At 44.4% G+C, this 13,123-nt stretch overlaps 1 protein-coding gene across 1 annotated transcript in view; it reads left to right on the plus strand.

The window, feature by feature from the left end:
* Positions 1-4,487: 4,487 nt before the first annotated feature.
* pgd (phosphogluconate dehydrogenase) overlaps positions 4,488-13,123 on the plus strand; it is a 42,751-nt gene continuing 34,115 nt past the window's right edge. Inside the window, exon 1 of the mRNA XM_063033358.1 lies at positions 4,488-4,533. Within this exon, the coding sequence (XP_062889428.1) occupies positions 4,526-4,533 (8 nt within the window). The 5' untranslated portion in view covers positions 4,488-4,525. The remainder of the gene's footprint in view (positions 4,534-13,123) is intronic.

A 13,123-nucleotide genomic window follows, 5' to 3' on the forward strand; every position in this document is an offset into this window, starting at 1 on the left:
CATGCCGTCTGGTCCAGTTATGCTAACCTCTACAAACCATTCTGCCTCTAGTTACCTGGTGAGTACTCCAGAGGAATACTTGTGGGAGCTGTGAAACAAGTTGGGAAAAAAAAAACACAGGAAAGAAGCCAGTGACTGGGATTGTTGTCTTGATACAGGGTGGTAACCTTGAACACCAACAATTCCATCTACCCCCAACTCCCACAGATCCTGCTCAACCCATACAAGTTTGCTTTTTTTAAAAAATGGGATTTTAGTGTTGGTTAGAAAATAAGCACTAAAATTAAACGAGAACTCACTGCTCTTCCCGAGCGTGTGTAAAATGTGATCAAGCAGTGGAAATTAATTTCAGTCTCCCATGGTAACACTCTCTGTACCGTATCTGCGTATCCATCAAGCTGATGTACTCAAGTACCCCATAAAGACAGCATCTTGGCAGCAAACTAGATCTTTGACTGTTGCACCACATCTAGTTGGAATTGGGAAAGGTTGTCAAGCTGTGAATTCAGCACTTTAATCACATACAGATCCCAGCACTTTTGCCTAGTCCAAAACACTGCAGAGAAAACGTTAACACTACCTACTTTTTTCCTTATTTTTGCATTACTTATTTAATTTAACTATTTAATATATATTACTGTAATTCAGTTTTTTCTCTTATTATGTATTGCATTGCACTGCTGACACAAAGTTAACAAATTTCAAGATTACATGCCGGTGATATTAAACCTGATTCTGATAAACACGAGATTCTGCCGATGCTGGAAATCCTGAGCAACACACACAAAATGCTGGAGGAACTCAGCAGGTCAGGCAGCATCTATGGAGAGGGACAAAGAGTTGAAGTTTCAGACTGAGACCCTTCAGCAAGACCAGCTGAAATGTTGACCCTTTATTCAGTTCAAAGTTAATGTATTATCAAAGCACATATGTCACCGTACAATTCTGAGATTCATTTTCTTGTGGGAATTCTCAATATATCTATGGAATAATAACCATAACAGAATTAAAGACTTCCCAGCTTGAGCATTCAACCAGTGTGCAGAAGACAACAAACTCTGCAAATACAAAAAGAAATAATAAATAAAAATGCAATAAATATCAAGAACGTGAGATGAAGGGTCCTTGAAAGTGAGTCCATTGGTGGTGGGAACATTTCAATGATTGGGCAGGTAAAGTTGAATAGTTATCACCATTGGTCCTTTGATTCTGTTATGATTATTCTATGCATTTATTGAGAATGCTAACAAGAAAATAGAATCTCAAGATTGTACGTACTTGATAATAAAATTTATTTTGAACTTTAAAATAAAACTAATCTTTAATATTAATCTTGCAATAAATCAATATTTCCCAGAATCATTGGCTTTTTATTAATTTTCATTCAGGAGAAGTAGGCTTTGCACACTGAGTAGAGTTTAATGGCCCAACCCTAGCAGTACTGGGCTGAGAAAACACCCAGCGCAGGACAGAGGGAGTGCTGCACTTCCAGAGCCACTGTTGTAAAATACTCTCTCAGGTATGACTTGAAATGCAAAGTTGGGCCCGGTGATTTACCCTCTATTTATACCTCAATCATTATCACTCAACGTGCATCGCACGAGTCAAACTTCCTCCATAAAAATCAGCCTAATACAACAAAGACCCCCCCCCCACCCCAGACATTCTCTCTTCTCCCCTCTCCCATCGGGCAGATCATCCAAAAGCCCGAGAGCACGTACCGTCAGACTTAAAGGACAGCTTCTATCTCGCTGCTCTCAGGCGCTTGAACTGATTTCTGATACACAAAAAATGAACTCTCCCCCCAACCTTCTCCCCTTCCTTTCGGGCAGAAGATATAAAACCCTGAAAACGTACTGAAGGACCACTTCTACTCTTGAACAAATAAAACTGAACTCCATCTACCGCACGATGGCGCTGTCATCTAATTACTGGATCTACCCTCGCTACACGTTACAATCTTCACTCTTTAGGAATTACCCAAGGCTCCCGGCCAGAAACGTCGACAGTTTATTCCCCTCCAGAGATATTGCCTGACCTGCTGAGTTTCTCCAGCATTTTGTGTGTTGCACTGTAACAGCATATTTTGCTCCCTCATCCCCTCCTTCCTCCACTCACCCATCTCTGCCTCGCCCGGCTTCACCTACCACCTACCAGCTGGTATTCCTCCCTCTTCTCCCCCCCCCCCCAGCCTTTTATTCTGGCCTCTTCACCCTCCCTTTCCCATCCAGGTGAAGGGTCACGGCCCAAAACATTGGCTGTTTACTCCCCTCCATTGTTGCTGCCTGATCTGCTGAGTTCCTTCAGCATTTTGTACGCTGTTTTTGCTTTTCTCTTTGTCCTACACCAGCGTACTTAAATGTGGAATGATCTGTGTGAGTGACAAGCAAAACTGTTTTTCACTAAGTAGAAGAGATAGTGTGATCATTTGAGTTGAATGTGCTGTTCTCCAAAGGGGCTGCCTATTGTCAAGACCCCAGGTGGCCGTAGGGGTTGTCTATTGGTGGGTCCTCAGGTGGCCGTAGGGGTTGTCTATTGGTGGGACCTCAGGTGGCCATAGGGGTTGTCTATTGGTGGCCCTCAGGTGGCCGTAGGGATTGTCTATTGGTGGGTCCTCAGGTGGCCGTAGGGGTTGTCTATTGGTGGGACCTCAGGTGGCCATAGGGGTTGTCTATTGGTGGGACCTCAGGTGTCTGTAGAGGCTGATCTGGGATCCACATATTCTGGTACAGTGTGGACACGAGTAAGTGGTGGCTGTGGTTAATATTGGATCTTTCGGTTGTTCAGACCCTCCTTCCATTGCTGTCGCTTATTCCCTGTGGCACTGTGGAGCTCACCCTCATGCCATCACCCAAGACACGCCCTTTTCTCATTGCTACCATTAGGGCGGAGGTACAGAGCCTGAAGACACACTCTCTGCACTTCTTCCCCTCCGCCATCAGATTCCCAAATGGACAACAAAACTGAGTCTTATGCTTTGTAGCTTTAAAATATTAAACTAAGTCAAAGGAAGACACAGAAGTCCAAAATGTGACTCTAACTTCGAATTTACTTTAAGCGAGGTGCATGCACATCACGTGGTAGCGTGATGATGTAGGCAATTCACGTATTTATACATGTAACCCGAAATGAATTATTTAAATGAACAAGTGGATGGGGGGGGTGGAGATACGTCTCTACCGAAGGAGGTGTAAGGTGCTCCTTCCCTCTGCTAAACTGTAGGTCACCTTTGGGCAAGGTGTCGCAACTGTTTAGCCCGCCCCCCTCCCATCAGGGTCATATGAACCCATGGGAGCAGCTGGTGTACATCACAAGTCCTGGTGCCAGGCAGACAATCTCTGAAGAGTATTGATGATGGCTGGGGTCCCCCATCTCATAAAGACGCTGCCTAGAACAAACCACTTATGTAGAAAATTTGCCAAGAACAATCATGGTCAATGGAAAGACCATGATCGCCCTCGTCATACCCGTTCGGCACACAACAAACAAACGAAACGAACAGGATTGGTTCATCAAGCAATGTATTTACAAGATTGCTCAAATATCACAGAAATATTAAAAACACAACACCATGAACATGCACAAAATGCTGGAGGAACTCAGCAGGCCAGGCAGCATCTATGGAAAAGAGACCAGTCCCACTGCGTATGCTGCCCGGCCTGCTGAGTTCCTCCAGCATTGTGTGTGGATATTAAACCCGATTCTCAGTCTGCAGCGCAATTCCCTCTTGATCAGCTTTCCTCCAGGTGTATCGAGTGCAATGTCTTCCCGGTTTTCAGATGTAATGTGACAATAGATCTCCCAGTCTACCTCATGGTGACCATTGGAATTTATTTGTCTGCCTGCACTTATTTCTTTCCCTTAAACCTAACACTACATTCGGCAGGCTGTTACTGCCTTCCTGTAATTAATGTCTGACCAGGGTGCAGGAAAACTATCCATTCTATCTCGGCAATGATAAGCCCGTTCCAATACCAATGTCGTTTCCGGGGAGCTTGCTTTTTGATGCTATTACGAAAAAACGTCGCCACGGGATGTCCTGGGAGGTGTAAGAGGAATGTAAAACCTCATTTCAGAGTCTTGTTCCTGCACAAACTGCAGAGTCATGTTGACTTGCAGGAAATTGATGCGGCCGCACTTGGTTACCCGTCCAGAGCAAAGGAGCAAAGACTGAGTCGATGCTCGGCCCTCAGCCGGCCTCCTCAGGCTCTCACCCTCGCTGTCGGAGCCGCCCTCAGCTCCATTCAATGACCTCCCTCCGTGCGGGGCATTTCAAACGCCCGCCGGCGGCCACCCCTCTCCCACCCGCAATCCGCCGATCATCTGCTCTCCCCTTCCAGCCGCTCCCGTCCCGCCCAGCCGCCCTGACTGACACGCGGGTTAGGCCAATCAGAGAACGTCGCCGCAAAGAACGCGATGTAGCAATCGGGCGCTGACCAATAGGAGGCGGGGGCTGACAGTGATACAGAGAGAGGTGTGGGGGGGGGGGGAATCAGATTCGGGCAGCGCCAGGCGAGGCTTCACCATGGCTCAGTGAGTAGAACCAGCACGTTGTGCACTCAGTACCGGATAATGGTTATCTTGTTGTTAAAATCCACTGCCCCGACCCTTCCTCGTTATCAAGGGAATGTAAGACTTTCATTTCTCTAGCGCCTATCAGGTATCTCAAAGCGAAGTGCTTTAAAAGGGTGGCAAGTGTTGCAGAGGGAAGGCTACAGCAGATAGTGGTGTCATGAAGGTCAGGGCGCTGGGAGATGGGTTATTGGCCAGGATTCTGGATATTTCTCTGTTCTTCTTGGGAATGGTACTGTTCAGCTTTTATACATCCACCTTAGTGAACGTAATGAATGATTTGGGGAGTGGCCCATGGAGCGTTTACCTAGATTTCTGTTCATGAATTTGTCGGGTGGGCTTTAACCCAAACCTATTGATCCGGAGGTATAAATGAATAGGGAATGTTCCTGTTTTTCTTGAGTTAATGAAAGGGTTAAACACTTGTCTATGAACAGGTTTCTGTTCATTTCTCTTACAATTTTTCCCGCTACCATTATTTTCCCTGTGTGTTACCTGAACTGAGACGGTAGATCACAGATGGATTGAGAAGTTCTTTTTTTAGACATAATAAAAGATTAAAGTGCTCTTTAGCTTCATTTGTCACATACAGTGAAATACGCCCTTGGTCAACATCAACAGAGTTTGAGGATGTGCTGGGGGCAGCCTGCAAGTGGTGGCAACATAGTGTGCCCCCATTTGCTAACCCAAACCTTTACATCTTTGGAAACTGCAGAAAATTCATGTGGTCACATGGGGAGAGCATGCACACTCTTTACTTACAGCGGCTGGGGTTGAACCTGCCAACGCAGAGTAAATCTAGTGGAGAACTCTTATAGGGGGCCCTTTTAGTTCTTGGATTCTGCTCCATCAGAAGCTCCTTAGTTACTGCAGTATCCCACAGCTCTTGATTCCTTTAATATCGAGAAACCCGTTCATCTCTGGAGAGAATTTGGTGGATTTGTGGGATAGAGTGTTCCAGATGTTCACCACTGTGTGGGCTTCACTCACCTTGGCACTGAACTGGCTCCATTGTTGCGGAGCCTTTGGGGAGTCTGTCGTTCATGTTCCGTGGATTATGTGTGCACGACTTGTTCTTTTTTTTACACATTGGATGTTTGACAGTCTTTGTGGTATAGTTATCTTCCCCTGGATTCAGTTGTGTTTCTCTGTTCTGTGGCTACCTGCAAGAAGATGAATCTCAAGGCTGTGTCTGGTACACGTACTTTGATAATAAATGTACTTTGCCCTCGAACACTCTCCCTCTCAGTGTTACTGTGGTTTCTGTTTCTGGACTTCCGGCCGGAAGAAAATAGACCTTCCTCATGTCCAGCATGTTGAGGCCTGGAAGGATTTTGAGGTTTCAGAGGTGTCTCTTTCTTCTGAACGTGAGAGGGCACAGTTCTGGTCTCCCACTGGAAAAGTGAGCCAACCCTTGGGCCATTGCACAGAATCCAAAGCGACACACACAAAATGCTGGAGGAACTCAGCAGGTCAGGCAGCATCTGTGGAAATGAATAAACAGTCAACATTTTGGGCCAAGACGCTTAATCAGGACCTGTTAACCTCAGTTTTAAATATACCCAGTGATGTGGTTTCCACAGCTGTCTGTGGCAATGAATTCCACAGATTCACCACCCTCTGGCTAAAGAAAATCCTCCTTGTCTTTGTTCTAGTGGGGCATCCTTTATTCTGAGTATATTTTATGTATTGCACTGTACTGCTGCCACAAAAACAAATGAATTTCATGACATATGTGAGTGATGATAAACCTGATTCTGATATGGGTCTCTATTGTGGACTGAGAGTGGGAAGGGGGCAGGGAGAGGGGAATCATGGTTGGGAAAAGGGGAAGGGAGAGGGGACGGAACAGGAAGCACCAGAGGGACATTCTGTAATGATTAATAAACCAATTGTTTGCAATTTTGTGTCTGCACCCATGCCACTCCCCCGCCCCCTGCACCTGACACTCCTTCTCTGCCACCTGCCCCATACCCCTCCTGTGGTGCCCCACCCTCGCCATTCACTTTGATGTGTGTTGCTTGAATTTCCAGCATCTGCAGAATTCCCGTTGCTCACCATTCTCAATATCCTTTGCTCCTGTCGGGTTTACAGACTCGCTGTCCGCTCCAGGTTGACAAATACAGTCCTGTCCAAAAGTCTTGGGCACTGCAGCACCAGTTCTCACGAACTTCCTTTGTACTCTCTCTAATGCCAGCACATTATTTTTTAGATAAGAGGCCCAAAATTGCTCACAATACTCCAACTGAGGTCTGACCAATGTCTAATAAAGCCTCACCTTGCTTTTATATACCTGTCCTCTCAAAATGAATGCTAACAAGGTATTTGCATTCCATTCCACTGACTCAGCCTGCAGGGAGATCGGACTGCTCCTTTAAAAGCTCCTTGATTATCATCAAGTGACTCGGGGTAGCCAAGGTGAAGCACTTCACATCCAATTTAGTGTCTTGGTTGTGAGGGGGAGCTGCCCACTTACAGACCTCCACACAGAAAGCAAAATGAGAGTTCACTGTGGGACGATGGGCACAGAGGACTTCACCAGAGCCCTGACTGGCGATGACAACGTTGTGTCTCTTGGGGGGAGGTGAGGGGGGAGTGATTAGCTCAGTACTTGAATGAGTATAGAATCAGACATGACCTCTGCTCTGCTACAATATTCAGGGGGTGGGGGATTCAGAACTTGGAGGTTGCTGAGTTCTTGATTAGTCAGGGCATCAAAGAATTTGGGGAGAATGTAGGAAAATGAGGCAGAGCGGGGTAATAAATCAACCACGATGGAATAGTGGAACAGACTAGATGGGCCAAATGGCCCAAATCTGCTCCTATGTCTTTTGGTCTTAATGTTCTGATCAAAATGTATAGAGCCCGCTGTTGGTCGGGGTCACCCATGGGTGTTGTACCCCAGCTGTCTGTGATACGCAGCCAGTATGCAAGCCACGTAGCAAGCTCCCTCTCTCCATGATGAATCCAAAGGAACGGTAGAGACCGATACAGCTTGGCACCAGCGGCATCCCAAGAGTTGCCAGTCAGCGTTGAACTCAATGTAGGTCCGCCTCAGGGACTCCAGCTCCGGATTTTTCTTCGTTTTACTCCAGAAACCTTCTCCAAGAGTGGGTAGAGCCACAGGGCAGCGGAGGCTTGAGATCAGCAATGTCCTTTTCTCTGATGAGTTGCCGACCGCAGCCGACAAGCCCCGTCTGCTTGAAGGGGCTGGTTCTGAGGTGCCAGCAACCCACCTTTGCCCCTTCCGTTAGTAGAACCGGCTCTGCCGGGCTTAATAGTTAAGCCACACATGAAGGCCAGGAGCTGGACTTGATTATCAGAGACTATTTGAGATGTACGCCATTGGGGGCATTTAATAGATAGCGGGAGCTGATTCCCACTACCACTCCTAGTTGTAGTCGGGTGTGAAAATATATTGAGGCAGCTTTAAAGGATGAAGCCAACTTTTTTTTAAAGTAAAGATTTATTTTTCAGTAAAACTTATCTGCCTGGAATGTGTTTGTGAAGGTTTCTGTTACTGTTTTTTCAATCTTACAGTAGAAAAGTTGGTTGTTGAATGAACCGAAAAAAATGTTATGTGAATACTAGATATCTGGTCGAAATCTTGTTTAAGTTTCTCAATACAAGCCATGTTGAAGGCCATGGACAGAGAGAGATTCATTACGAGGCTAGGGCATAGCATTAAAATTTGACGCTACCATGGCTAGTCTGAATCTTAGTTATGCTCAAATATTTCCACATTGATTTGACCATCGCTTCATGCATAATGATTTCAAATCCATTGTAATCTGTTTAAGGATGAAACACAAGAAACTTGTAAGTTTCTGAAAGTAACTCCCTTGCTAAGTAAGTCATCTGGGACTGGGTCAGTGTGGCCTGACAGATCCCAGCTGAATGTACCTGGCCCCACCCTGCAGTTGGCTCCTATCGAGATCAGACTGTTACCTTCCTCTCCTGAACTTGATCAAATCTGAAGCTCGTTTGGAATATACATGAGGTTTACTTTTCACATGCAGTAAATATTTCCCATGAACTAAGATCTAATAACAGCACTTTTTTAAAAAAAAGTTAAACCACAACTCTGAAAGGCGGTCGGTTGATTACGACAAACACGAAGTGTTGGAGGAGCTCAGCAAGTCAGGCGCCATCTATAAAAAGGAATAGAGTCAAAGCTCCTGGGGAAGGGCCTTGGCCCAAAGCGTCAGCTGTTTATTCCTCTCCATAGACGCTGCCTGACCTGCTGAGTTCCTCCAGCATTTTCTGTGTGTGTTACTGTGGATTTCCAGCACCTGCAGAATCTCTTGTGGTTATAGCTGATAGCAAAATGGAACATATATCAATAGGTGGTGTTTGGGTGTCAGATAGATTTGGAAGTGGGAGGTTTGGATTTCAATACTTTTCACTGTTCTTATGAGCCATGTCTTTGGGAGTTCTGTCTGTGCAGTAATCACAAGTATAAAAAATGGGTTGGAGTAAGGATGAAAAACATCAGTAATCGACTCAGGATAGCCTGTATAAATTCATAAAATAAGCGAAGAATAAAAAATTAAATAAATGCAAGTGCATATAAATATGATATAACAGCAATAACTGAAACCCGGCTGACCGCAAAGGATGGCAATGAATATAGTATTGAGGGATATACTTTGGAACGATAGGCAAGATTGTAAAGGTGGAGGAGTAGACATACATAAGAGAGAATTTAAACACGAGGCTGCTTACGACAGGAGATGAATCGAGACAGTGAAGATATCTGGGTGAAAATTGCAAGTTATAAGGATAAAGGAATAACATTGGATGTATGTTATAGACTCCCCCCCCCCCCCCAATGCTGATAGTGACTTTAATAAACAACTCTCTCAATATTAGAAAAGCATGTTCTGAGGGTGATGTTACAGTTATAGGTGACTTTAATTTCCCAAATATTGAGTGGGAGGACCCAGTGACTAATGGATTACAGGAAAGTGAATTTATTGAGTTAATGAATTATTGCTTTTTGACCCAGAACGTTAATGCACCAACAACAGGGGAGGCCTGTCTAGATTCTGTGACAGTCTGGAAAGAATTTTGAGTCCAGTGGTTGTTGTGCCTTTAGGAACAAGTGATCATAACATTATTAGTCTCCAAGTTTTTTGGGAGAGTGTATCAGTAAAAATCAAAGCCATTAAGTTGAACTTCAGAAAGGCAAAGTTTGTGCAGATGTGGCAAAGAATTCAGAAGGTAAACTGGAAGAAGCTGCTTGGCGTAGAGTCAGTTAAGAAACGATGGGGTCGATTTAAAGAGGTAATACATGCAGAGCAGAAAATGTTCATATCCAAGGTCGGGAGAAGCAATAAAAACAATAGATCAATGACGTGGATGAATAAAGATAAACATAAAAAATTATTGAAGAAGACAGCCATATAAGCAAAAGAAGAAAAAATAATGATGTTAACCATGGGACATATGAAAATACGACAGCTACAGTCAAGAGGGAAATTTGATTTGCCAAAAAGACAGGTTGAGAAGGATATTGCTGATAGAATGACCCCAAGAGATTTTTTTCAATACTTCAGCAGTAAAAGTCAAGGCGAAAATTGAATATATTGGGCATAATAGTGGGGTGATAAATTATGCAGAGGCGGACATAGCGGATACTCTTAACTCATATTTTGCTAAAGTGTTCACCTGTGATGATGTTAGCAATATGCTAGTAAGCGTAGAGAAAAATAACGCAAACAACAGGAATTCTGCAGATGCTGGAAATTCAAGCAACATACATCAAAGTTGCTGGTGAACGCAGCAGGCCAGGCAGCATCTATAGGAAGAGGCGCAGTCGACGTTTCAGGCCGAGACCCTTCGTCAGGACTTCGACAGGACCTGACGAAGGGTCTCGGCCTGAAACGTCGACTGCGCCTCTTCCTATAGATGCTGCCTGGCCTGCTGCGTTCACCAGCAACTTTGATGTATGTTGTAGAGAAAAATAAAGTTGTTTTAAGAAACTTAAGAGAGCTTAGTGAGGTCCTGCTTCCTCTGAAAAGGCTAAAAGTTAATAAATCTTCAGGGCCTGACAACATGTATCCATGGGTACATAAAGAGGTCTGTGATTATATATACAAACCCCTAACATGTATTTTTCAAGAGTCAGTGAAGACTGGAAATGGGTTAACAATATCCCAGTTTGTAAGAAGGGTGACCACACTGACCCTGGTAACTATAGACCAGTAAGTTTCATGTGTATCATGGGTAAAATAGTGGAAACATTAATAAAGAGCAAGAGGGAAAAGCAGCTGATAAGAACAGGCGTGTTAGCAGAAAGCCAGCATGGGTTCAGAAAGGGGGAATCATGTTTTACTAATATGTTGGAGGTCTGTGAAGAGGCAACTAAAAGTTGTGATGACAATAGAGTGGTTGACATTGGATTTTCAGAAGCTTTTGACAAGGTACACCACAAGAGGTTAATAAATTACAGGAGGTAAGGATTCAGGGTAAGGTATGTGAATGGATGCAGAATTGGCTCAAAAACAGAAAACGGGTTATGGTGAGAGGATCATTTTCGCACCTAGATGTTAAAAGTGGGTTCCGCACGGATCAGTTTTGGGGCCGCTGCTGTTATTAATTTACATTAATGATCTGGATAGGCGCATAACAAGTAAACTAGTAAAGTTTGCAGATGACACAGAATTAGGGAGATGGGCTGATAATATTCAGGCAGCAGAATCAGTACAGTTAGATCTAAACAAAATCCAGATGTGGGCAGATAAATGGCAGATGAAATTTAATGTAAGTAAATATAAAGTATTACATGTAGGAAGTAGAAATATTAGATATGAAAATACAATGGGGGGGGGTCAATTTAAAAAGTGTACTGTATGAGAAGGATTTGGGAGTCCTGGTAGAATCATCACTATCAACATCTAGGCAATGCGCAGAAGCAATCAGGAAGGCTAATAGAATGTTGGTCTGTATAATGTGCTTAGTGAAGTTCAAGTCTAGACATTCTCTTTAAGCTGTATAATGCACTTGTGAGGCCACACCTTGAATACTGAGTACAGTTTTGGTCTCCATATTGTGTGAGGCATGTGAAGGCACTGGAGAGAATTCAGAGAAGGGTGACTAGTCTCATTCCAGGGCTGCAGGGGATGAGCTATGAAGAAAGATTGAAAGAATCAAATCTTTTGAGCCTAAGTAGATATCAAATGAGAGGAGACATGATAGAAGTGTTCAACGTCACTAAGGTGGATACCAGCTGCTACTGCAGAATTAATCCAGCATCAAGGGCACGGGGCCAAAGGTGGAGACTGGTTAAAGGGAGATTTCGGATTACTATCAGGAAGCATTTCCTCACACCGTGAGTAAACTACGTTGCTGAGAGTCATACATTGGAGACTTACAATCTAAGCTCTTTAGTTATTTCAGCACATTATAGGAAGAGAAATTTAGCAAGTTTTGTTGGTTTTTTCTTGTCAAAAAAAACTTTCGAATGTCCTGAAAGTAGGAGGACTGGTATTTCTTCATTTCTCAGATGGGTTGCTATCAGGAAGTCCCAGACAGAATGACTGTGAAAATCTGTTGCTGCCTACATTGTGAATCTGGCAGTGCCCGCCCTGTTTTGCAATACACTAGCTAAGATCTTTTTCCCGCAAGTATTAGAAATAGTATTGCTCTGACAAGTGGAAGTTTTACAAAGAGGAAGTTAACAGGATTAATATTTGCAATTGCCAGCCAATCAAACTGCAACTTGAGGATGAGACAGGATAGATTTCGCAATGTCCAGCCAGCTGGTGAGTTTAAACAGACTTTTGCAATAGAGTCACGATTCAAAAACTTTTGCCTTCCCCCCCCCCCCCATGTTCTTTCAGTCACTTTTCCCCTGAGGCTGATCCCTTTTTGCACGGGCTTTAAAAGCTCCCACATCTTTACTCTTACGAGGCTGATCAATCAGTTTGATGGTGCAGGATTCTGCTGGAAGGTGTAGTTCATGTGGGGGAGGGTGGGAGGAATATTCTGAGGTGGTATGGGAGAGGAGGGGGTGCCGTCCATGTGGAGAGCAGAGCATGCCCACTCAGTGGTCTTTTTGGTCGGTACAGGAGTGGAACCCAGAGTGGTCTGCTGCTGCTGTAGCCCATCTGCTTCTAGATTTGACTTATTGTGTGCTCAGAGATACACACCACTGTTGTCAGGTGTGGTTATTTGAGTTACTGTCACCTTCCTGTCAGCTTGAACCAGTCTGGCCATTCCCCTCTGACCTCTCTCAGTGACAGGGCATTTTCACCCACAGAACTGCCGCTCACTGGATGTTTTGTTTTTCACACCATTCTCTGTAAACTCTCGACGCAGCTGAGCATTAAAATCCCAGGTGATCAGCAGTTTCTGAGATACTCAAACCACCCTGTCTGGCACCAACAATCATTGCACGGTTGAAGTCACTTGGATCACAGATCTTCCCCATTCTGATGTCTGGTCCAACAAGAACTGAACCTCTTGACTGTGTTTGCTAACTTTTATACACTGAGTTGCTGCCACACGATTGGCTGATTAGTTCTTTGCATTAACGAGCAGGTGTACA

This window comes from Mobula hypostoma, chromosome 25, assembly GCF_963921235.1.
Source record: "Mobula hypostoma chromosome 25, sMobHyp1.1, whole genome shotgun sequence".
Lineage (NCBI taxonomy): Eukaryota > Metazoa > Chordata > Chondrichthyes > Myliobatiformes > Myliobatidae > Mobula > Mobula hypostoma.